At 37.1% G+C, this 26,773-nt stretch overlaps 1 protein-coding gene across 1 annotated transcript in view; it reads left to right on the top strand.

The window, feature by feature from the left end:
• The first annotated feature begins 236 nt into the window (after window positions 1-236).
• Window positions 237-26,773, top strand: part of ZC2HC1A (zinc finger C2HC-type containing 1A) — a 57,582-nt gene continuing 31,045 nt past the window's right edge. Inside the window, exons 1-5 of the mRNA XM_004011754.6 lie at window positions 237-339; window positions 14,484-14,557; window positions 16,607-16,723; window positions 22,429-22,570; window positions 24,926-25,074. Coding sequence (XP_004011803.1) covers window positions 324-339; window positions 14,484-14,557; window positions 16,607-16,723; window positions 22,429-22,570; window positions 24,926-25,074 — 498 coding nt within the window. The 5' untranslated portion in view covers window positions 237-323. The remainder of the gene's footprint in view (window positions 340-14,483; window positions 14,558-16,606; window positions 16,724-22,428; window positions 22,571-24,925; window positions 25,075-26,773) is intronic.

Below are 26,773 nucleotides of genomic sequence, written 5' to 3'. Positions count from 1 at the left end.
AACAAAAGGCTAAAGCGTGAGAAAAACAAGGCGAGAGTCGAACAAAGCCCGCCTTCGGGCGGCAAAATGCAATCCAGCGCGGTGCAGGCTCACCCGCGCTGTTGAAGCGCGGAGCTGGGCGGCCTCCGCGCAGCGGCGGCAGGGGGCGGGCCACCTCGCGGCCCCGTCCCTTCGTAACCCCCGCCCCTCCCGCGCCGGACCAATGGGAGCTCGGAATATTAGCAGGTGGGAGGTGCGGCCGGGTTGCTAAAGCGGGAGCTGGGCGGCGGCGGCGGCGGCGGGTGCAGCTCAAGGAGTCCGGTGGATCCCGAAGCGTTGGCGCAATGGAGGGACTGGAAGGTGAGGAGAAGAAAGGATGTGGGCGGGGCGCCTGAGGGTGGGGTGGCGGGGGAAAGGGTCTGCCCTGGACCTAGGTACCGGGGAGGCAAGGGCAGATTCCATAGCGGTGGACCCCGCCGCTCCTTCGGAGGCCGGGATGATCGGGCTCTCTGCAGCCCCAGACACGGTCGAGCTAATGATCCTTAGGCTACCCCTCCTCAAACGGTTTTTACCTGATGCGCTCCTCTGCCCTACCCCACGAGCCTGATCTGCCTCTGGTAAACGCCTGCAAATCCCTTCTTACCATTTTCTGGTCTGCCTCACTACCTGAGTGTCCTATTGGTAATAACAGCCTCTGACCAAATTTTATTTTCCTTGCAAAGCGGACTCTCCATTCATGTCTGCCGCCTCCCCACCGCCAGCTTTTGCTGGAGCCCCGGGGTGTGTCTCCAACCTTGAGCTGCTGATACTTTCCTTGGCTACTTTCCTTGGTTTCCCTAGGTAACCGTTTTTCCATTTCTGCAGCATCTTTTGTGGGAAGAGTGCCGAGAGCATCTCCCGAGGTAGTGTCACTGGCCAGTTTTAGAGCCGGGACAATAGGTTAACAGAAGGATTTAAGGGTTTATTCACGAGGACTCTGTAAGGAAAAGCCAGCATTGATTCTTTATCTTTGGGTTTATCTTTGTGCTGTACCAGGACTCCAGATCTTGCTTTGTTCCAATTCTTTCACTTCTCTGTTCTCTTTACCTATGTCATCCTGTGTAATACAGCATTCTCTTAAAGACAACAAAGGAAAAAAAGAAAACAGCATCAGCAACAGCAGTTTCAAGATTCTTTTTCAAATTGTGCTTAATCCTTCTAATGAAGAATAACCCTAATAGAACGGAGGGATACTGTTGCAATGATTTAGCTTTTTTCCTCCTCTTAATTTACATAGATTCAGGTGGAATTAATAAACAGAGGCATTGAGCCCTGTGTTTTGTTGTATGCTGGAGAGTAAATTATTAAGTTGTGTTATGAAAAGAAAAGTAATAACTGATAACTTTCTGCAGTGACCTAGTCTCACCAAAAAGCAAATGCAGTAATGAATATGATATTATTTCATGCTTTTGCTCCCAGGTGAAGCTGTCATACTAACCACCGTGAGGATGATAGATAGTCGAGACCTGTGATGATTTTCTGTTTGTGTGCAGCTGCAGTGTACTATAACAAATGAAGTTCTTGTTCTTTGCTTATTTAGTTTATTTTAGGCAGATCACTCAAAAGTTTGCATGAAGTAGGAATTGTAATGATATTCCTTACTCAAGGTGTTTTTGTTTAGAGAACTCCTGGAGACAGCTTATTATTTTTTTTAATGAATTTTCAAACATATGATGGTATTTTAGCATAGGATCATGGGTCCTGCATTTCTCATGAAGTTATTTTAATACACATACAGTGCTTTAGAATGGTTTTTCTGAAGCTTTGTTTTTCTATTATTTAGCATTTGTAATTGAGGCAAAGATCTTCATCTGACTTTTATTTATGCTAAGCATCTAAAACAATGTCTGACACAAAGTAGGTGTTCAATAAATATTTGTTAGATAAATGACTTTGTCCATGAGAGGCCCTGGGGATACAGGAAAAAATAAAAAGTCAAAGCGCTCTTCTCATTGAACCTACATTTTAGTGAATCTTATGTTTTAGCAGTGCTGACATTACTTTTGAAATCTTACCAAGAATGCTTTTAAAATACAATGAAAATCTATTATGATACCCAATTACATGGGTGAAGAAAAACATGAATTCTGCTGTAATATGTTATCATGGGTATGTTTTAGGGGCCCAACTTATGATGTTTCATGTTAAACAGTACTTCTTTACTCATTTAATTTTTTTTAAACAAAATTGCTATCATTAACAATGTTATGGTGTGTTAATTGTAATGAATTAGGTTACAATATATGAAGTTATCCTTTTTCTAGGGCAAAACAGTTGAATATTGGTAATTTGAAATGGTAATAAAAATTTTTAATAAAATAAAAGCTCTCAGAGACTTTTGTTGAAGTTAGTGCCTTTCTTTTTCTCCTCCTCCTTTTAAAAATTTAGCCCTTGTTAGGTCACACTTTATAAAGAAGAAATTTGAGTCTTAATGAGGAATTCATTAATTCATTCCTCTGTGACTTTGTTTAATAAACAGTGATACATTGGTACAGTAAAAGATAGAGTTTTTCCCTATTGGAAATTAAAATCCAGCATATCAAAGTTGTCTAATGAACCTCATATTGCAGTATTCAGTAGAAAATCTTTGAGAATTTGCTTAATACATACCATGTGTGTTTGTGTGGTTAGTTGCTCAGACATGTCTGACTCTTTGTGACCCCACGGACCGTAACCTGCCAGGCTCCTCTGTCTAAGAAATTCTCCAGGCAAAAATACTGGAGTGGATTGCCATTCCCTTCTCCAGGGGATCTTCCCGACCCAGGGATCAAACCCGTCTCCTGCATTGCAGAAGGATTCTTTACCATAGTAATTAAGCAAATATAGTACAGCTTGGCATGAAATTAAAAGGAATTAAACTCATGTTTTTAATTGAAGCCAGTTAGCAGACTAAACTTGATTTTAAAATCAGAAAATATATGGACTCCTGAAAAATTTTATTGAAGATTGTCATATTCTTGGGGCTTCCCTGGTAACTCAGCTAGTAAAGAATCTGCCTGCAAGGCAGAAGACCCCAGTGTGATCCCTGAGTTGGGAAGATCCCCTGGAGAAGGTATAGGCTACCCACTCCAGTATTCTTGGGCTTCCAGGGTGGTTCAGATGGTAAAGAATCCAAGTGCAATGAAGGAGACCTGGGTTTGATCCCTGGGTTGGGAAGATCCCATGGGGAAGGGGACAGCTACTCACTCCAGTATTCATGCTTGGAGAATTCCATGGACAGAGGAGCGTGGCAGGCTGCCGTCCATGGGATTGCAAGAGCCGGACACAAGTTAGCAACTAAACCACCATGTCTAAAGGCAATAAAAGTAATCCTAGACCTGGGAAAGTTCAATCTCTTTTAAGCTTTTCATCTGTAAAATGGAGAGAGGACAAACCCTAAGCAGGTTTTATCCATATGTATTGTCATTCCTTTCCTAATATGTTGATAAGTCATTATCAACAGTTGTGACAGATCTTCCTGTCTAGTCCTCTTTTGGACTGCTAAAATTGGTAGGGCTTAGGGTATTGCCCTCTAAAACTTGATTAAAGTTTGATCGCTCTTTTCTAATGTAGCTCTTGATATGGTTGAAGAAAGCCACGCTGTCCCTTTAGGGGTTTTTGTTTGTTTCTCCCTAATCTAAGCACTGGTTTAACTGATAATTAATTCATCATCTTTACTAATTTATCTTGATTCATTCTTTTTTTGGTACTGACTTTGATGCCATATTATTTTAATAGCCAGTGTATTGGACAGATCTGTGCTTGGATCCTTGCTTTGTTTCTTTTTAGCTTTGGAGCTAATACACTCCAATCTACCTGAACTATATTAAGTATTAAATGATGTAACATATATTAAGCATTTGGCAAACTGCCTAGTACATAGGAGGCCCCCTTTAGTGCTTGTTTATTGGATGGCTAACAATCCCAGGAAGTGTGTTAGAACCTTAAGAGTAAGTAGTTCAGTGTAGGTAAAACATAGCCGACTTGGAAGGGGTTGTGGGCAATCTCACTAGATAATTGTGGCAGCAGAATAGATTGGAGAAGGGAGAGGCTGGAAACGTGTATATGTGATAAAGATTTGAACTAAGGCAAAAGCAGCAGAAATTAAAGAGGGGAGATAGGTATAGAAGACATTTCTGTGATGGAGAGATGAAATAGAACTGCTGGATGTGGGAGGGAAGAGGAATCAAGGATAAAGCAGTTTTGTAGCTTGGATTAAGACTTAATACTATCTTTAACCAAGAGAAGGACAAGTTTGGAAGATGAGGTAATGATTTTGGCTTTAGAAATGTTGTATTTGTATGGTACTCAGGGCATATCTGGTGGAAAAGTTTTATAGCTGCCTGTAGATGTCTGTTTGGAGTTTTTAGTAGTCATCAGCTTATTAGTGACAGAAAATAGGTATGTTTGCTAAGCGAAGCTATATTTAACAAAATGAAGAAAAAAAACTTGGGGGGAACTGATGCTTTAAGGTTGAGCAGGAAAGGAAACTAGAGGAGGGGGCAGTCTTTAAAAAGGCTTCAAAATTGTCAAGAAAGGGAAGAGGGGCAGAATGAATATTTACTGAGTATGCTGGAAAAAGCCTGTAGCACTTGGTGTTCTTAGAGACCTAAGTACTAACCAGGAGCAACCCTGCTGGCTTGTGAAATCCGAAACACTTGGGCTTAGGAGAAAGAAAGATCACTGAAGCCAAGAGAGAAAGGGCTTTAAAGGTAACAGGGATTGGTCAGCAGTGTCTCATGATATAGGAAGGTCCAGTAAGGTGAGGATTCAAGAGGCATTTCAATTTGACAATTAATAGATTAATGGTAATCAGTTGCTTCTGTTTCTTAAGGTCTTTGTCTCCTAATTGAATAAACTTTACCTGATGGTATCTACTTCCCAGACACACACATAGTATATGACCATCTTCTCTCTCCTTACTCTGTTCTGTTTTTCTGTCCTTGCACTGTGCTTTTCACTAAAAAACATTTTATGAACAGTGTTATTAGCTCAGTCGTGTCTGACTCTTTGCGACCTCAGGGACTGTAGCCTGCCAGGCTCCTCTGTTATTGGGATTCTCCAGGCAAGAATACTGGAGTGGGTTGCCATTCCCTTCTCCAGGGGATCTTCCTAACCCAGGAATGGAACCTGAGTCTCCCACATTGCAGGCGATTCTTTACCATCTGAACCACTAAAGAAGCCCATATAAGCAGGTAAGTATATAAAATGTCAGGTAGTGAAAAAAAGTGATTTTTTTTTTCCTCCAAAGAGTAGATGCTTGGTGAGATCAGGATCTTTGATTCATCTTGTTTGCCTAATTTCATCCCTGTTTTCATCCTATTTTCATCCATTTCATACCTAATTTCATTCCTGTTTGCCTAATTCCTAGAACAGTTCCTGTCTCATGGTAGGTGCTCAGTAAGTACTTGTTGAATCAACATATGTGTCTATTTTAATACAGTGTTTAGTCCTGATAAAGCTTGCCTGTATTTCAGATTGGGAGTGAATGAAAGGTAGAGAAGAGTTAGTCAGTAAATGTAAGCCGGTGTTTCAAAAAATATGCTACTCAGGATATTGGTCCTAAATAACTTTTAGGCACAGAAAGGATTTCTGTTGGGGAAGTAATGCATACTAAATCTCTCTCTCTTAAAACTGAGGAAGTTCTACTCTAAGAAAACCTGTTTGTTTAGCATTTTCCAGACATTTAACCATAAGCAAAGGATTTGAGGGTGATTGGTAGAAGTAGTGGAAATGACTAGTCAAGTCCAGAATGGATAGGAATGGAAGTACAACCAGGAATGGGTTATCAGGAAAATGCAAGTCACTCTGAGATCAAGAAAGTGACCGAAAGGTTGATTGTAGAAGTCTGTAGTTAGAGTGCTTGTGTATTTTAAGAGTCCAGAGATGGAGCTTTCTAAGTTGTCTTAGCAGTGGTTGTTTTTACTGGAGAGCAGGTCACTAAAGTGAATGAAGGGTGAAGACTGTGTGCTGAGTAGGTTAAGGGTGACTGTGAAATACTGAAATCTAGGATGAGCTGATAAATATGCTATATTTATTATGGTGTAGTAGAGTTAGGGGTGCTCCTAGGTCATTTAATCTAATATCCTTATTTTATATAAGAAGAATGTGAACCTTAGAGAGGTTTCATATCTTGCCCAGCAAGTCATAGTTCTAAGTAACAGAGCTGAGACTTGACTTAGACAGTATGAGACAAATTCCAGTGCCTTTTCTATTGTAAAGAATATTAGAACATTGCCATTAGGACAAACTGTGGCTTCGTGACTAAAAGCCTAAGCTGCTTATCATGACCTGTCGGTAGACATTCTTTCCAGGGGATGTTGATGCCAACACACGTGACATATTTTGTGGATTATAGGGCTATGCTGTATAAGAGAAAACTAAATTTATATATATATATATTTATTTTAAATAACATAATGACTTTTAATTTTTTCTTGTTTTTGGAAATAATTTAAAATGTTTTCTCTGTAATGCTATTTTCTCTTTTTTATGCCTTTGGTGATAATAATTTTCTTTTTCTTTGAATACAATTTGAACATGTTTGATGACTTGTAGGAATTAATCCCAGGAGTTGATTTTATGGTGGTAGTCTTGTTGCTGTTATATTAAGTTTTAAGCTTTTGTATTAAAAAAAAAAAAAAAGGAAGAGGATTTGGTTCTTAGATATAGAACCAAAGAAGTAAATCATGTAGACTGTTGGCTTTATCAAGCAGTGATTGCTTGTGTCACTATCGCTTGGTACATGTTTGGCAATTGGTAGGGACTCAAGTAGGCACTCACATTATTTCCATGTGTTAACTGATTTTTTTCAACAGTTAATTTTCAAAAGATTTTTCTTTGTTATCTATTTAACAAGGAAATACTAAAATATACTTTGAAGCAAGTAACACTTGGTACTATTCAGCATTTTATATTGATACGTTTTTAAATCATTGTTTGGAATTTGAAGGAAGACATGAAAACTATAAATAGGTAAGTAGTATGTGGTATCACTTTGACAGTCATTATGAAGACATTCTAATCTTCATGTATCTAATGGATTCAGCTGCCAGCAACTGCCTCAGCTTTCTGGATAATTAATGGAATTAAGTGATCCAGATAAATGAAATTGCTTTGATCTCCCTAAATAACCTAGTCTTTGTTATTGGAAAGGACAAATCAGGCAAAGCTTAGCTATGCTTTTGTACTGTTCACAGCTTAACTGCCACCGTCCAGGCATTGACTTCCATCTGACATGACAAATAGTCACTCTCTGCCACTGAAATAGGGCAGAGGAACACCTGAAGTATGCAAGAATAAACATTCTTCTGTTACTGTTTGATTGTGTTCCCACCAATGTCTGTTTTGATTTTCCTAATAAGTTTTCTGTGGACTCAATAAATGCCTTGCAACAACATATATATGAAGTCAATAACTGTACTTTTATCATGAGTTTGTCACTTCTAGAAGATAATGGTTTTCTGATAAAACAGTTCTAACCATCAGTAAAATCAGTGCAGTTCAGTCTCTCAGTCATGTCTGACTCTTTGTGACCCCATGGCCTGCAGCACACCAGGCTTCCCTGTCCATCACCAGCTCTTGGAGCTTGCTCAAACTCACGTCCATCAACTTGGTGATGCCATCCAACTGTCTTATCCTCTATCATCCCCTTCTTCTCCCGCCTTCAGTCTTTCCCAGCATCAGGGTTTTTTTTCCAGTGAGTCAATTCTTTGCATCTTGTGGCCAGAGTATTGGAGTTTCAGCTTCAGCATCAGTCCTTCCAGTGAATATTCAGGACTGATTTCCTTTATGATTGACTGGTTTGATTTCCTTGCTGTCCAAGGGAATCTCAAGAGTCTTCTGCAACACCACAGTTCAAAAGCATTAGTTCTTCAGCACTCAGCTTTGTTTATGGTCCAACTCTCACATACATACCTGACTACTGGAAAAACCATAGTTTTGACTAGATGGACCTTTGTTGGCAAAGTAATGTCTCTGCTTTTTAATAAGCTGTCTAGGTTGGTCATAGCTTTTCTTCCAAGGAGCAAGCATCTTTTAATTTCATGGCTGTAGTCACCATCTACAGTATTTTGGAGCACCCCAAAATAAAGTCTGTCACTGTTTCCATTGTTTGCCCATCTGCCATGAAGTGATGGGACCAGATGCCATGATCTTAGTTTTTTGAATGTTGAGTTTTAACCCAGCTTTTGCACTCTCCTCTTTCACTTTCATCAAGAGGCTCTTTAGTTCTTCTTTGCTTTCTACCATAAGGGTGGTGTCATTTGTGTATTTGAGGTTATCGATATTTCTTCCAGCAATCTTGATTCCAGCTTGTGCTTCTTCCAGCCGGTGTTTCTCATGATGTACTCTGCATATAAGTTAAATAAACATGGTGATAGTATACAGCCTTGATGTATTCCTTTGCCAATGTATTCAGTAGAAAATATGATAAGGATACTACGTTTGTCATTTTAATGAAAATTGCAGGTATAGAAGTAAATTTAGGTGTGGTATTTGGCTAGAAAATAAAATGACAAATTGACTTAGTTATGTAGATCCCAAGGCATGCAGTGAGTGTGTATGTGTATGTATGATGAAATTTGTTATGTGAAAGTAAATGAAAGATGCATTATAATAACTTGATTTTGTGAAAATTGCAGAAACTTCTTTATGAATTGCATCAGACTCATTAATGTCAGATTATCTCAATCTGCTGGTCCAGTGAATCTTAATATTATGTGTATGAAAAAATCAATTTACATAATGCATAGTAACTAGGTGATCTTTTCCTTAAAGCATAATACTTCTGAGGTTGGTGGGGACAACATTCTTTCTATTTGAGACTCCCTAATCATATTAGGAAGCCACCTCTTTAATCTCCAGTATTATCTCTTCCTTTTTTTTTTTAAGTTTAAAACCATTATATTGTGAAAAAATAGACATAACATAAAATTTACAGTTTTAACCATTTTTAAGTGTACAATTCAGTTGTATTAAGTACATTCACATTGCTGTGCAGCCGTTGTCACTATCCATCCCCAGAATGGCTTCATCATCCAAATTGTATCATCTGTTTTTATCTTATTTTCCTTCCAGTTTTGTATATGTAATTGACATAGAGCACTGTCTAAGGGATACAGGGTAATGATTTGACTTACATACATCATAAAATGATTACCACAGTAAATTTAGTGAACATCTCTCATCTTACACAGATACAAAATAAAAGGAAAAAAACAAAATTTTTTTTTTCTTCTAATAAACTCCCAGGATCCAATCTCTTAACTTTTGTATACAATATAGAATGGTTAATTATCTTTATCATATTGTCCGTTACATCCCTGGTACTTACTTATAACTGGAAATTTGTACTTTCCCATCTTCCTTCGTCCTCAATTCTGGTAACCATGGATCTGATCTCTTTTTCTGTGAGTTTGTTTGGGGAGTATAAAGTACTGGGAAGTATAAAGACCATAAACTATTTCTGTTCCTGGTGCAGAGTATAGTGATTTGATGCTTCTCTACATTTCAGTATGATCACCATGGTAAGTTTGGTTACCGTCTGTCATGCAAGACATTAGTTAATATCTGTCATGCAAGATATTACAGTATTACTGACCATATTTCCCATGCTGTACATTTCATACCTGTGACTGATTTATTTTGTAACTTAGAGTTTGTATGCTTTAATATCTCTCACCTATTTCCTGCCCCCCCCCCCACCACCGCCCTCCACCCCCGAAACCATCTGTTTGTTCCTGTGTCTATGACTATGCTTGTTTTGTAAGTTTGTTCATTTGTTTTTTAGATTCCACATGTAAGTGAAAGTATACAGAATTTGTCTTTGTCTTGTTTTACTTAGCATAGTACCCTCTAGGCTCATCCATTTTGTCACAGGTGACAAGATTTCAGTATCAACACTGATTCAGTCTTGGGATATTATATTGTCCGTATATTCTAAGTTATCCATTTTATTGGCATTTAAATTGTTCATGGTAATCTCTTATCATTTGTTTTTCCATGGTGTTAAGTGTAATGTCTCCACTTCCATTTCTAATCTTTTTTTTAATTTGAGCCCTCTTTTTTTCTTGATGAGACTTGCTGAAGTTTTATCAATATTTTTTATCTTTTAAAAGAACCAGCTTGTATTTTAATTGATTTTTAAAATCATTTTTAGTCTCTATTTTATTTAGTTCTATTTTCTTTATGATTTCTTTTCAGCTAATTTTTGAGTTTTGTTTTTCTTTCTCTAGTTCCTTTAGGTGTAAGATTAGGTTGTTTATTTGAGATTTTTCCTGAGATAGGTTTGTATTGCTATAAACTTACGTCTTAGAACTGCTTTTCCTGCAACTATAAATTATCGATCATTGTGTTTTTTTATTTCGTCTCCAGATATTTTTTACTTTGGGGTTTTTTCAGTGACCCATTAGTTGTTTAGTTCTATATATTTGTGCAGTTTTTTCTATATATTTGTGGGTTTTTTGGACAGTTTTTTCCCTTGTAGTTGATTCCTGGTCTCAGCATGAAGTTTCTTGATCTGATTTCAGTCTTCTTAAATTCATGGAGTCTTGTCTACCACAAAACAACCACTTGTTATATGGTTTGTGAATGTTCCATGTGCACTTGAAAAGAAGTGTATTCTGATGCTTTTGGATGTAATATTCTATATATGTTAAGACCATTTGGTTTAAGGCCAGTGTTTCCTTATAAATTTTCTCTCTGAATGATATGGTCATTGATGTAGGTGGAGTGTTTAAGTCCCCTACTGTTATTGTCCATTTCTTTTTTGTTTGTTTGTTTGTTAATATTTACTTTATGCATTTAGATGTATCTGTTGAGTGCATTTATATTTACAATTGTTATAACTTCTTGGATTGATCTCTTTATTAGGTAATGTCCTACTTTGTCTTTTGTTAAAGACAGTGGTTTAAAGTCTGTTTTGTCTTATATGAGTCTACTACTTAGGTTTTTTTTAATAAATTTCTCTGTGTGGAATACCTTTGTCCATCCCTTCACTTTCAGTCATGTTTTCCTTTAGATCTTGATTGAGTCTCTTGAGCAGCATATACAAGGTCTTGTTTTTGTTTCCATTGAGCTACTCTGTGTCTTTTGATTATAGCACTCTATGTCTATATACCTTTAAAGTAATTGTTGATAGGTATGTATTCATTGACATTTTTGAAATTGTTTTCAGGTTTATTTTGTAGTCTTGTTTTTTGTTATTCTTGTTTTCTTCTTTGGCTCTCTTTCCTTGTGATTTGATAACTTTAGTATTATGTTTAGATTCCTTTCAGTTTTTTTGTGTTTGTGTCTGTTATAGATTTTTTAGTTTGTGCTTTCGATAGCAATCTGTCTATGGCTGTTTTAAGTTGATGTGATGTCCTCTTTAGTTTGAATGTATTTTAACAGTCCTGCATTTTTATTCCCCTTCTATGTTAAATGTTTTTGATATCATACTCTAGATCATTTGATTTTTATATTTCTCAGCTGCTTATTCTGTCTATGGGTGATATTACTAATTCTATCTTTTAATCTTTCTACTGGCTTTATTAGTGGTTGGTCTGCCACCTTTACAGTGTATTTGCTTTTACCAGTGAGATTTTTCCTTCCCTAACTTTCATATTTTTAGGTGAGGCTTTCTGTTTTTTGGTTAGAGAAATCCATTTTCGTTTCTTGTGGAGCTAGTTTCATGGTATTGAACCTTTTAGCTTTTGCTTGTCTGGAAAACTTTTTATCTTTCTGCAAACCTGAATGATAGCTTTGCTGAGTAGAGTATTTTTGGTTGTAGATTTTTTTTTCCTTTCCTCATTTTAAATGTATCATGACGTTCCCTTCTGTTTTGCAAGATTTCTACTGAAAACTCAACTTATGATCTTATGTACAGTCCCATGTATGTAACTATTTACTTTTCTCTTGCTGCTCTTGGTTCTCTGTCTTTAATTTTAGCGTTATAATTACACTGTTCTTTGGTGTGGTCCACTTGGGTAGATTCTGTTTGGGGCTCCTCTCTGTGCCTCCTGAACCTGGATGATTGTTTCCCTTCCCAAGTTAGGAAAGTTTTCAGCCATTTTGTCTTCTAATATGTTCTCTGCAGCTCACGTCTTCTTTTTGAACTCCCATAATGCAAATGTTAGTGTGCCTGATGTTGTCTCAAAAGTATCTTAAACTGTCCTCATTTTTCAAATTCTTTCTGTTCAGCTTGAGTGATTTCTACTACTGTCTCTCATCTTGCTGTTCCAGTCCTCTGTATCACCTTAATTTACTGCTGATTCCTTCCAGTATGTTTTTTATTTCACTTAATTGCAGTCTTCAGCTCTGTTTCATTCTGCTTTGTATTTTCTAACTCTTTTTGAAACTTCTCACTGTGTTTTGCCATTCTTCTCCCAAGTTCTTTGAGCATTTTTGTGATTGTTATGTTAAACTCTTCACTGGGTGGATTCCTTAGCTCCACTTCCCTTAGTTCTTCTGGTATTTTATCTTCCTCCTTTGTTTGAAACATATTCCTCTGTCTCCTCATTTTGCCTAACTCACTGTTTTTATTTCTACTTATTTGGTAGGTTGGTTACATTTCTTGATCTTGTTGGAGTGGTCTTTTGTAGGAAAGGTTCTGTGCCTCCCAGCAGCTCACTACTCTGGTCACCAGAGCCTTATGTTTCAGGAGTGCCCCCTATGTGGCCTCATTGGCCCTTCTGATATGGTGGGCTGATTGCTATGAGTGGTCTAGTTGGTACTGATGGTCCCTGTTCCAGTTGATTGCTAGGCTTGGCCTTTGTGGATGCTGACTGCCGCTGGTGGAGGCCCAGGTAATGAGGTGGCTGTACCCTGGGCTTACAAGGCTAGTGCTGGTCCACTGGTGGGCAGAGCTGGGTAGATCCTGATGTGGCTGGCTGAAGGGTTTTCACAGATGGTGTCAGCCCACAGATCTGCAGCTTTGGGGCCAAGGGCATCCAGTGGCTGATGCCTGCCCATTGGTGGGTCATGCCAGGTCCTGGAGTAAGTGCCTGCCCTCTGGTGGGTGCAGCTGGGTCTTGGGTTCTCTGGTGATAGGGCTAGGTCCGTGGTAGGCTGGGGGAATCAAGGCACCTGGTGGTCTCTGTCAGCCTGCTGTTGGGTGAAGCTGTGTCCCTGCAGTTAGCTGCTTGGCCTGTGGGTCCCTGGGACTGTAACACACTGTAACAGGTGGGCAGGGCTGGGTCCTGGCACTAATAAGCTAGAGGTAGGACCCTGTAATGTTTCTTGCTGGCATTAGCATTCCTCCTGGTAGAGGGAGCTCTAAAATATGGTTGCCACTGAGTCCCGATTGCCTGGTTCTCTCTGGGAGGCTCTCCAAGATGAGCATGTGTGCCTGCCCAAGACAGTTTAAAATGACTCCTTCTGCCCTGTGTTTTGGAGCATGCAAATTTTGTGTGAGTCCTTTAACAATGGAGTCTCTGTTTCCTACAGCCCTCAGGTCCCTTGAAAGTTACCCCTAAGCCTTCAAAGCTAAACATTCTTGGCTCTCATCTTCCCATTGCAGGGCTCTCTGAATTGAGGAGTCCAGTGTGGGGCTTGGACCCCTTGCTTCCTGGGGAGAACCTCTGCAGTTGTGATTATTCTTGTGTTGGTGGGTAGCCTACCTGAGGGTGTGGGTCTGGACTGCACAATGTCCCCACCTCTCCTGCTCGTCTCATTATAGTTCCTTCTTTTATCTTTAGTTGTGGAAGATTGTTTCTACTAGTCTTCGGGTTCTCATGGTAGCTGCTTTGTAAATAGTTGAAATTTTGTTGTGCTCACAGAAAAAGGTAAACTCAGGATTTTCCTACTTATCTTCTCTGTGCCACTGTAGCCACCAATGTTATTTTTTTAATGCTTTGAAGATAAGTAATATATATTAATCTTCAGATAAATTTTGTTTTTAAACTTTGGTAATTTACAGTAGAGACAGCCTGTAATTAATTAAGAGACTATGACAAATTGATTTGGTTAAAGTAGAACAAAACCAGTTTCAGCAGGATCGGGTTTGTTTCTTTTTAAATTATAAATTCTGTGTTCGCCATTTGCCTTTTGACCACTGAAAACTTTAAGTCTTGTGCATTTTAACTGGTAAATTTGCTTATTTCACAGTAACAAAAGACATTTTCACAAGAACTGACCACTTATATTGGAGAAGGAATTGGTAACCCACTCCAGTATTCTTGCCTAGAGAATCCTGTGGACAGAGGAGCCTGGTGGGCTGCTGTTCATAGGGTCGCACAGAGTCAGACATGACTGAAGCGACTTTGCATGCGTGCATTGGAGAAGGAAATGGCAGCCCACTCCAGTATTCTTGCCTGGAGAATCCCTGGGACAAGGAGCCTGGTGGGCTGCTGTCTGTGGGGTCGTACAGAATCGGACACAACTGTTTTTCGGAAGTGACTTAGCAGCAGCAACAGACCACTTGTATATGAAATTAAGTAAAGTCTAAAATTTAGATGTTTAACAGTAAGAGCCATTGAATATTTTGACTATATTCTCTTCTGTTCTAGAAAATGGAAGTGTCCAAGTTGGAGAATTGTTACCTTGCAAGATTTGTGGAAGAACGTTCTTTCCAGTGGCATTGGTGAGTTTTCCTTTGGCATTTGATAGAGCTTTAGTGGTTTAATACTTCAGAACAGTGGCAAGATATATAAAGAGATACTGGCTAATGTTCTTTGCTCAAGAGTACCAGTTCCATCTGTTCGTTCTTGCAGAATACTTTCTTTGCTTCAGAGATTGATTGGTTTTTTAAATTCCTTTGTTAGGGTATTAAAGTATTCCTTCCCTTGTGTGGCTGTTGATGAAACCAAAACAAAATACTCTTAGAAATACTCTTAAAAATAATGTATTTAAAGAAGGAGAAGGATATGATGTTTTGGATTTGCTTTAAACCTCAGGAAAAAAAGCTGGGTCTTGAGATCAATGAAATAAGATTGTTTAAATGTTGGTAGTTTTTGAGGCAGGGGATCAGTAAATGGAGCTAATTATACTATTTTATCAGTTCTTACGTATGTTTGAAATATTCCAAAGAAAAAGTATTTTAATTAAAACTTCCTAAAATACATTATGCATTCATTAGAATGCAAATACATTTGTATGCAAATACAAATAGAAGCACATCTTACGTTAATATAAAATATCTAGCTAAATAGAGAATAAGAAAAAATCAGTATATCATATATTCTGTTTAACTTTGAGTATAAATAGGTATTTATGAATATTTTCATTTAGAATAAAGATTTTTCTTTGAGTATGGCTCTGCTGTTTAGAGTTCTGTCACATTTTATTTTATATCCTTACTGTTTCCAGTTTTTCTTTAAAGCAGTGAGAAGGAAGTAATCATCCAAAATGGCCATCTGATTACAGACTTCTCTTAAATATTAACAGCTCTTTAATCCTTTCTTGCCCATACTTAGTTAAGTCGCTTTTTGTTGTCATTGATTCACTGTTTTTCAAACCATTTTCAAAACTTTAAGCTGAGTTTTCACAGGGGGGTATATCTTTTTTGGCTCTCATTTATTTAATATTTAAATAATCACTGTCAGTTTGTATAATATATCACTTTTTGGAGTAGGTGCTACAGTCTTTTGTTATATGCTACTCAGTATGAGGACAGCCATTTCTAGAAAGTTGCCTGATAACATGCTTTTTTTTTAATATATAAGAAATTTTGTTCTAATAGTTATAATTATTGCATTTGTCAGAATGAAATCTGAAAACAAGTATGTTTTACAAATATGCAAAACAACTGAGTATTGATTTTGTTTGAAAATATTAGAAGCTTTATAACATGGAATCAAATAGTTCTGTTTCCTGTTTTCCTAGATAAAGCTTAATATTTCCAACTTGTTCATTGTTTATCAAAACAGAAAAGAAAAAAGTGCATTTAGAATACTCTGTGTTGTTAGCCAACATGTTTTATTTAGGGGAAGGAGAACTATTATTTATCCAGTTAATTTGAGATCAATTAAGAGAGCTTCCATTGTAATGGCTTTAAATGAGTTGGAAACCATATTTTTTAAAAATTACACGTACAGAAGAACTATAGGAATGGAACACTAGATAGCACAAGAAAAATCCTTGGTGAGTTCCAGAAAGGGGGTGGAGATGATTGTGGAGGAAAGACAGAACATGACCGCCTTGTCCTGTGCTGTCGTAACAAACTCCTGTTATGTGAGCTTGAGGAGAGCAATCCAAACTACTATGGTTATGTTAGCTTTCTTAATCCTATTGCTAAAACATTTTCCATTTCCATTCCTTTTTCTAGTATCTATTTTCAGGTATTTAGTAATAAAGATAACTTTTTTGCCCCCACTTAAATAGCTGTGTCTTACATGCATTAGCTTCCATGTTCTTAGCAGTGTGAAAACCAGGAGAATATTAAATAACTGGCAATAAAATTTTGGGAAAATATTTATATTTTCTTGTTGTGAGAAAGATAACTTATAGCATGTTTATATATATATATATATATATATATATATATAGTTAGCTATTTAGTTAAAGGAAGCAATGTCTTATTTAGGCCTTATTATTATTTATCTTCAGGTTTTAAACTGGTCTCTAATGACAATTAAAATTTTACAGTCTTTTTGTAGAAAAGAAAATATGTTGTATTTCTTTATTTGAACAGAAAAAACATGGACCTATTTGCCAGAAAACTGCCACTAAAAAACGGAAGACTTTTGATTCAAGCAGACAAAGAGCTGAAGGAACTGATATTCCAACAGTGAAACCTCTTAAACCTAGGGTAATTCTATGACCTTTTGAATAGTATAAACCTTGCTGCCATGTGTAATGAAAAAAATAATCTGTTATGCTAAGATTGAAGAGTAAGCAGAATTCTGTGTCATGTTCTCAGTTTAGACGTTATCATAAACTTGTTTATTTTGAATTTCAGCAAAAGGGAGACCAAAGTACTGTCCAACTACAGTGAGGTTTTCGTAGCCTTGGAGAGTCAGTTCCTGAGCTATAGGCTGAAAATAATTGAAAAGTCTTCACATGTTCATTGTAACTCATTGTTCATTACTTTGGTGATAGTTTATGTCTCTGTTACTAGTACTGTAATCCATGTAGTATACAAAAGGAAAGCTGTTAGTTACAAATGCTTTAGCCTAATAAGTATTATCTTGATTGATTTTTCAGCATTTGTGATCTTAGTATGCCTTCTGGGGAGAAGTTTTATCCATTGCTCAATTGTCCACAAATTGACCACTGTTAGCTTACTTTCTTCTTTGAAACCAAGCAAGAAATCTCCTGTGCTAGCTAATCTCACCTTAATACCACCTGTCGTGATATTTTATTTGCTAAGAATAAATCATATAAATACTTTAACATATTTTTAGAGAGTCATTTTAGTGCAGTAGTCAAAATTTGAGTGCCTGATTTATATGTTTTTGAAATAAACTGTTTTCAGTCGTAATAGCTTTTCCCAGTGATACTGGAAAGCATTTCCCTCTGGGGCAGTTAATCATACTAGTAAAGTCCTTTGATTGGAGAAGGCAATGGCACCCCACTCCAGTTCTCTTGCCTGGAAAATCCCATGGATGGAGGAGCCTGGTAGGCTGCAGTCCATGGGGTCGCTCAGAGTCAGACACGACTGAGCGACTTCACTTTCACTTTCACTTTGTACTTGCATGCATTGGAGAAGGAAATGGCAACCCACTCCAGTGTTCTTGCCTGGAGAATCCCAGGGACAGGGGAGCTTGGTGGGCTGCTGTCTATGGGGTCACACAGAGTTGGACATGACTGAAGCGACTTAGCAGTAGCAGCAGCAGTAAAGTCCTTTGATAATAAAAAAGAAGTCAGTTCATCTTTGTTTTTCAGTCTATGAATATTTAAGGGGAGGCTGGAGAAGCTTGGACAAGGTGCATACATTATTTAGTTTTCTGTGGTAACCTGCCAGATATGTGATTATGTCAACTTTAATTAGCCTACGTAAACTAATCAAATCTTTGGAGGCAGTATGAAGTAGTGAGTTTGAAAGCTGGCTCAATAGTCAGACTGCCTGGATTTACCCCTGGCTCCCCTTCTCTGTTGTAATGGGCGAGTTTCTTAATCTATACATCTGTTCTCTGAAAAATGGTGATAGTAGTTATCTATCTTGTGGAATGATTAAGGGAATTACATTAAGTTTATCCATGGTGATCTCTCAGTAATTTTGTGTTTTTAATTGGAGGACAGTTGCTTTACAGTGTTGTGTTGGTTTCTGCCATACAACAGCATGAATCAGGCATAGTGTGTGTATGTGTGTGTATCTCCCCTCACTCTAGAGCCTCACCTGCCCACAGGGCTGGGCGCCCTGTGTCGTACATGGCTTCCCGCTAGCTCTCTGTTCACACGTGGTAGATAGTTATACACGGCTCCCCGCTAGCTCTCTGTTCACACGTGGTAGATAGTTATACACGGCTTCCCGCTAGCTCTCTGTTCACACGTGGTAGATAGTTATACACGGCTCCCCGCTAGCTCTCTGTTCACACATGGTAGATAGTTACACACGGCTTCCCGCTAGTTCTCTGTTCACACATGGTAGATGGTTATACACGGCTTCCCTCCAGCTCTCTGTTCACACGTGGTAGATAGTTACACACGGCTTCCCGCTAGCTCTCTGTGTCACACGTGGTAGATATGTCAGTGCTGCTCTCTCAGTTCATCCCACCCTCTTCTTCCCCTACTGTGTCCACAAGTCTGTTATCTACTCCTGCCCTGCAGGTAGGTTCATCAGTAACCATTTTTCTAGATTCCATATGTGTGTTAATATGTGATGTTTGTTTTTCTCTTTCTGACTTCACTCCATGTATAACAGACTTTAGGTTCATCCACCTCAATTCAGCTGACTCACATTCATTATTTTTGGGGGGGTGCTGAGTAATATTCCATTGTGTGTGTGTGTGTATATATATATATATATGTATATATATATATATATATATACACACATCACAGCTTCTTTATCCATTCATCTGTGGATGGACATCCAAGTTATTTCTTTAAAGAGGAGGTTTGTAACTTTAAAAAAAATTAATCTTTAAGAAAAAGCCAAGTAAAAACTTACTTTACAATAAGTAGTTTTATTTTCTTGCTTCTTAAAGTGTGGTCCATAGAGCAGTAATAGTAGCACTGTTTTGGAAACTTGATAGAAATGCAGAATCTCAGGTTCCTCCCAGACATACTAAATTAGAATCTGCATTTTAACAAAATCTTGGAATGAGTCATATGCATATTAATTGGAGAAACAGTGTATAGAAGATTTTAAACATCATAGTATGGGCTTCCCAGGCACAGTGGTAAAGAATCCGCCTGTCAGTGCAATAGATACAGGAGATGCAGGTTCGATCCCTGGTCGGGAAGATTTCCTGGAGGGGTAAGTGGCAACCCACTCCAGTATTTTTGCCTAGAGAATCCCATGAGCACAGCAGCTTGGCATGCAGCAGTCCATGAGGTCAAGAGTCAGTTGGAACTGAGCACACACAGCTGTCACAATGAGGTTCGCAATACAGAAATCATAAGCAGAGTGGAGCAAAGTAAATACAGACTCCTATTTTTGGAGAAATTCAGGCGTATTCCAGGGACTACAAACAAAATATGTCTCTCTCTCCTCTCAGAGTTGCTTTGTCATGTCTGTAGCCATTCCTTCTCCAGGGGATCTTCGCAGCCCAGGGATCAAACCTGGGTCTCCCACATTGTAGGCAGTTTCTTGACTGTCTGAGCCACAAGGATATGTCAGAGCTGCCCAAAGAAACTGAGATCCGGGTAGAAGAGCAGGAAGTTGCTGGGGCGCCCATGGCCTAGAATCGGAGAACCTGCCACCTTACAGTTGAGGGGGTCTCCTCACGCTGAACGGTGACTCCTTAAAGATGAGGGTATATCTGAAAGTACATATCCCTTGTTTATCACAGCAGAGGCAGGAACTGGGGTGAGCTGCAGGAACTTGGAATGAGCTGGAAGTGGAATGAGCCTGTATGAAATTGTACAAAAGCCAGGAGGGAGGAAGTGGGAAGAGGCACTGAAATTTGAAGAGGTCCAGAGCAGAGGCTCTCAGAAAGCACTAATGGAAAAGATAATACCCTTTCTGAAGGTGAGGGGGCCACTTTAAAGTGTCCTGTGTTTGAAGTGATTAGTGTAAGAATTGAGGGAAGTATAGAGAGCAGCAGGCCTGCTGGACACGTGTTGTTTTAGAGAAGCAGAAGAGGAATGTCTGTGTGATCAGTTGTGTTGCTTTCATAATGACTAGTTCGAAAGTTGTTTTCTTGTTTTCTATTTTTTGAAAGAGTTTTTAAAAGATTGGTGCTTTTTCTTCCTTAAATGCCCACATGTATTTAACAGTAAAGACAGGCATTCAGGCCAGGAGTTTCCTTTGTGGTTCTTTTAATAATAGATTCATTAAAAAGAAATAAAAGACTATCATTGTTGTAATGGGATGTAATGTTAATATGCACAAAGGTTTCATATTTCAACAAACAACTCATTGAAATATAAAAATGATTAAAAGATTCTTATGAAAGAATAGCACAGAATATAAAATATTTAGAAATTAGTCACTCAGCTGTGTCTGGCTCTTTGTGACCCCAAAGACTGGGGCTCGCCAGGCTCCTCTGTCCACGGAATCCTCCAGGCAAGAATACTAGAGTGGATTGCCATTTCCTTCTCCAGTTTAGGAATAAACCTTATAGTAATAAAAGTGGAAAACTTTCACAAAGAATACTTTAAAAAACTACTGAAAGACCCAAACAAACATGTCTTCTAATGGAAATATATCGCATTCTTAGATAAGTAAATCTCAGCTAAATAGAGATTTTAAGTTAAGTTGTATATGAATGTAATGTTTAATTTTTCCAGTTAAAATATAGTTTAAAAAAAAAACAAGTTGAATCTAAAGCTCAAATGGAAAAATACACGTGTAAGAATAACCAGAAAAATTGAAAGAGAAGCAGAATAAAGTAGAGTTAACCTTTGTTGTTTAGTCGCTCAGTTGTGTCCAACTCTTTTGCAACCTCATGAACTGTAGCCTGCCAGGTTTCTCTGTCCATGGGATTTCCAGGCAAGAATACTGGAGTGGGTTGCTGTTCCTTCTCCAGGAGATCTTCCTGATCCAGGGATTGAACCCGCATCTCCTATGTCTCCTGCATTGGCAAGCGGGTTCTTTACCACTGAGCCACCAAGGAAGCCCTTGCTGCTAAGTCGCTTCAGTCATGTCCAACTCTGTGCGACCCCATAGACGGCAGCCCACCAGGCTCCCCTGTCCCTGGGATTCTCCAGGCAAGAACACTGGAGTGGGTTGCCATTTCCTTCTCCAATGCGTGAAAGTGAAGTTGCCCAGTCGTGTCTGACCCTCAGTGACCCCATGGACTACAGCCTTCCAGGCTCCTCCATCCATGGGATTTTCCAGGCAAGAGAACTGGAGTAGGGTGCCATTGCCTTCTCCGAAGGAAGTCCTTACTGAATATTAAAATATAAAATCCCAATATTTAAAACACGAGTCTTGACACATGCAGTTGAAACAGTGGAACACAGAGTTCAGAAATAGGCCCAAATGCCAAACAGAATATGATAAAGGTGTTGTCTCAGTTCATTAGGGAGAAAAGTCAGTAACGGATGGTGAGACAGCTGCATAGCTATGTTAGAAAACAAAAAATAAAGTTGAGTCCATATATCACTCCATACATCAGGATAAATTCCAAATGAATAAAGGTTTAAAAATCTTAAAAATGAAACCATGAAAGGGCTAGGTAGAAACATGAAAAATTTTTATTTTACCTTGGTGTGAGGTTGGACCTTGCTAAGTGACTACAGATATGAAGACAGTAAAAGAAAAAGTGAGTTAAACTGCATTTAAATAATAATTCTGCATATCAGAGGACACTTAGACAAGGTTAAAAGAGATATATTATGGGGGAGGGGTGAGGCTAGTCTATAAAAAAAAAAATTACTTGAAGTTGTTAAAAACAGAAAAAAGGCCAATAACCCAATAGATATGTTGACCAGGCTTTATAAACACACCACAGAAAAGGCAATACAAATGATTCTTAATGATATAAAAACATGTTCGTTTTTACTCATTATAGGGAAAAAGCCAGTTAAAAACCACAGAACTGTTTTTTCACCTCTCTCATCAGTTTAAAAAAAAAAAAACACAAAATGTCAGTATCATACATTGTTGGAGAAGCTATGGGAAAATAGGGAAATAACATCCTTAGTGGTGGGTTAAATGTTTGTAACACTGACAGAAGGCAGTTTAGCAGTGTCTGACACAATTTATAGTTGTATTTAAAAATTGCATATAAATACAACTGCCTAAAGTTTCTTTTTAAAGTTATAACTTTGGGAAGAAGATCATTTAAGGACTCCTGATAAGAGAACATTTAAAATATTTTCTTGAGTTTTGTTTCACTATATTAAAAACTGTTTTTGAAAACTAGGGTTTTTTTTTGTTTTGTTTTTTAAATTTGTTTACAGCCTGAACCACCAAAGAAGCCATCTAATTGGAGAAGAAAGCATGAAGAATTCATTGCCACAATAAGAGCAGCTAAAGGCCTTGGTCAAGTGCTGAAAGAGGGTGGCAAACTTCCCCCACCTCCTCCACCATCTTATGATCCTGGTATATGGCATATTTTGACAGAAAGTGTTCATATGGGGACAAAATATTGATAGTATTGGTAGAATTCTTATAAATTTTAAGATATTACTAAACTTAATTTATAATAGTTGAACTTGATGAAGCATAATCTTGGTAAGTTTCCTATAAAATAATGGTGACAGTCCAGGCATTTAGGCTTAAAAAGACACAGCAGTATTGAACATAGAAATTCATTATATTTTTATGTCAGTACTTTTATTTAAACTTTTTCTCTCAGTACTTTTGTAAGGCATTTAATATAATTTAAGAATTATTGTAGTTGTGTAGTGTTAGTTGCTTAGTCATGTCCGACTCTTTCCAGCCACATGAACTGGAGCCCACCAGGCTCCTCTGTCCTTTGGATTCTTCAGGCAAGAATACTGGAGTGGGTGGTCATTTAGTATTTAATATAATTTAAAAATTATTGTAGTAACTATTAAATGTTCCAGGAAAACATTTTAATCATGCATACTGTCAGTTGAAATGTAGACATTCAGTAAGATTCAGATAGTTAAGTTGCTTAGTTCTTTGGTATCGTCTCATCTAGAAAGGGGAATTAAATAATAATCTTGCTTCTAAAAATATATTATTCTAGTGGGATAACCACCATATAAACAGATATTACTAAATTTGCCCTATATTCATGTATTTTTATATTTTCTTCATTTGGTGGGTAAAAGTTGCTTTTCTATCCTTACCAAAAGCAAGGCAAAATGCTGGCAACCATATATGAGATAATCAAGATACTGAAAGATTTAAAATAGCACCATTGACATATTGCCATTGGGTACAGAGTAGCCTTAAGTAGTAGTTATTTTAATATAGCAAGTTACCTGCTTTAAAATTGTGTCATTATTCTAGATTGGGATTAATTTGTTAGTAAAGGGAAAGTTAGATATGATCCTTTATAACATTTTATTGTAGAAGAGAGGTTGATAAACAATTTCTATAAAGGGCCAATAGTTAATATCTTAGGTTATTGCAAGCCATAAGGTCTCTGTTGCAGCTGCTCCTTTCTGCCACTGTTTCTAGAAATCAGCCACAGAAAATATGTAAATGGATGTGTTCCAATAAAATCTTATGAAAACATGTTGCAGGCAAGGTGGATTTGGCCCATGGGCCCTCCTTTGCCAATCCTGTTTGAGTCTTAGTAATTAACATTAATGCTTTGAGTAACTCTGGAATGTTCTATCTGGGTGTGAGTCTCTTCTATTTCTGTCTTGATTTTCCCCATGAAACTGAATTCTCTCTTTGTTTTAGAGGTGTTTGTATATTTTATCTGATTCAACCAACATAGGTATATTTCTCATGTTTGCATAAGTCAGTGAGAGAGAGAGAGAGTGGCAGTTCTTCAGGATAATTTGAACTTTAGAGATTTTTTTTATCTCTTGGCCCTAGCAAAACAACTTCTTTGTCATTAGAGGTTTTAGATGTATTTCAATAGTTAGCAGGACAATTTCTGAGCTTGAGATGAGTGTAAATTCTAAAAGGCAAACTCCATCTGAAAAAGTAAGCCTTTTGAAATAAATTGATTTTTTTGTGACCTTGCTAAGTTGTTATATATTTATTTATTCTTGATATCTCATAGATTTGAAATCTTTTACACTGCTACAAAATTTGATTCTTTTCTGGGATAACTTTAAGATTTAATTTTATGAGAAATTTTGTTTATCATGTACATTACATTTGGGAAGCATATTTAATCTTTGAAGCATTTGCTGTTTCTTAAACTTGAATTAATTATGTTAATGAGATATATTTTTATCACTTCTTCCATCTGTTGGGACCTCTAAAGAAAATAAAACTGTATAAAGTCTTTTACATTATTTCTTGACAGCTTTCATCTAACCAAAATTAAAGATTTTAACAGATGAGCCCAATTTTTAAAGTATATTTTTAATGTAATGTGTGGGCTGCTGTCTGTGGGGTTGCACAGAGTTGGACACGACTGAAGTGACTTAGCAGCAGCAGCAGTTATTACTACTTAACCTAGTCTACCATATAAAAGATATATATATATGATGAAAACATATAGTATTATAGAGGCAAAAATGAATTAACATTTTTCCTTATTTTTTTGTAGTGAGGATGTATTGTTTTTCACCCCTTAAATTTGATTCTAAGCTAGAAGAAAATTGTGAGTGCATATGCTAGCAGACTTGTTTTCTTAAATGTCTTTACTAAGTTCCGATAAGTCAAGTTGGGTAGTTATAAAGAAACAAGTTTTTGCTTCACAAACACTGTGTATACATCTTAAGTTACTGTTTATAAAACTTACAATTCTTTATGTCTCATTTCAAGTATTTTGTTACTAATCTGTTTCTTTTTCTATTTTAGACTATATTCAGTGTCCATATTGCCAGAGAAGATTTAATGAAAATGCAGCTGATAGACATATAAATTTCTGTAAAGAACAGGCAGCACGTATTAGTAATAAAGGCAAATTTTCTACTGATACCAAAGGAAAATCAACTTCTCGGACACAGGTAATCCTTGTAATCATTCCTGCAAATAAATAATGAGGTGATTTAAGTTCACGGTTTTGTGTTTGTTCTTTTTGTGTGTGTGTGTGTGTGTGTTCTTTACAGAACATTTAACTACAGTTTTCTCACCTGCTAAAATTTATATATTAATGTTCAAGGATTTAATAAGAAATTTAGATAGCTATTTGAGAGCAAAATTTGAAGTAGACTTGATTTAAAGAGGTATTAGGGAGAAAATGTTAAAATCACTACAGCAGATTCAGAGGAAACTAGAGGGGTTAGATGAGTGAGAAATTGGCAGTAAAAATTCACGTTTGAAAATCATGTGAATAATGAATATTTTCGTGTGATAATGTGAGTAACACATTTCAGGAAATGAAAACATAGGTTCAGATCCAGACTTCTACTTTTGAACTTTCAGGCAAAAGTGACATTAATCATATGTAAGCCTTTATTTCTTCACCTGTGAAGTAATCTGCATAACTCTTGTGAGAAACAAATGAAATGATGTATGTGAAAGCGGTTAGAGAACCACAAATCATAAGAGAATTTTGTAATGTGTACTTTAGTTTTGCACTACTGTTGTTTTTCTTTAAGTATATTGTTACATAAAAACTTAGACAGCATTATGTAGTGGTTTACTGGTGGGTTAGTCGCTAAGTCGTGTCTGACTCTCGCAACCCCATGGGCTGTAGCCTGCCAGACTCCTCTGTAAGCAGATTTTATTTTTTGCAAAGCTTTCATTTGTTAACTTTTCTTTTGGACTGTAAATTTAGCAAATGGGAATAACCAAATTCACTTATCTTGTTACGTATGAATAAAATATTGGATTAAAAGATCCCATTGCAATTGAGACCTCCTTGAGAGAATCCTGCTATTGAATTTCTGTAAATATTTTTGGAAATAGAACATATGATTGTTTTCATCATTGTGGGGAAAGAACACCAAAGAAAACTAATTTTGAAGAATTTCCAAAACAGATGGCAAACAAAGCATATCTTTTAAACAGTTTAAGAACACCCAACAAGATCTTTAAGAATAAAATAGTAGAGTAAAGGAAATATAATAGGATGTGTATATTTCAACAGTGTGGTGCCAAATGACTCATAAATGTAAAATCCAGGTAGTTTTTAGTTCCCACCTTAAATTTTCAGTTCTGATTCCATGCCCAGTCATATATATTTCTTTCAGTCTAATTCTGTATTTTTTCATCTGTGTTCACTCATTTTTGAGTAACACTGTACCAAGTACTGGATCCATATGAGTAAACTAAGTAGAATACTTTTCCTAAAGTTGCTTAAATGCTTCCTTATCATATTTAGCAACTATAATCTGGCCTTACTACATACAGCCCACTACAAATACAGTAAGATCAGGTTCTTGTAGTTAAAGAAAAAGTTCTACCATTCAGTTAAGCTTTCATAATTCTTCGTTAGGAATTTTATCAAGTTCAAGCATGGCTGTATTAAAGTAGACCCATGAAGACAGCAGACCAAATAATGTCATCTAGTGTATGCTAAATTACATATTGTTCTTTTAAAAGAACAAATTAAATAACCCATGCATAATTTAGATCTGCATCAGATTAGGTTAGGTTGAATAACATGAGTTTCAAGCAACACAGTAAATATTTTGTGTTTAGGAATTTTCAGTATTCTGATTGATTCTTACTTACTCTACATTTAAAGTAGTGAAGTTTTAA

Source organism: Ovis aries, chromosome 9, assembly GCF_016772045.2.
Source record: "Ovis aries strain OAR_USU_Benz2616 breed Rambouillet chromosome 9, ARS-UI_Ramb_v3.0, whole genome shotgun sequence".
Lineage (NCBI taxonomy): Eukaryota > Metazoa > Chordata > Mammalia > Artiodactyla > Bovidae > Ovis > Ovis aries.
The sequence above is the reverse complement of the archived record's forward strand: the minus strand, read 5'-3'. Positions and strand labels throughout refer to the sequence as shown.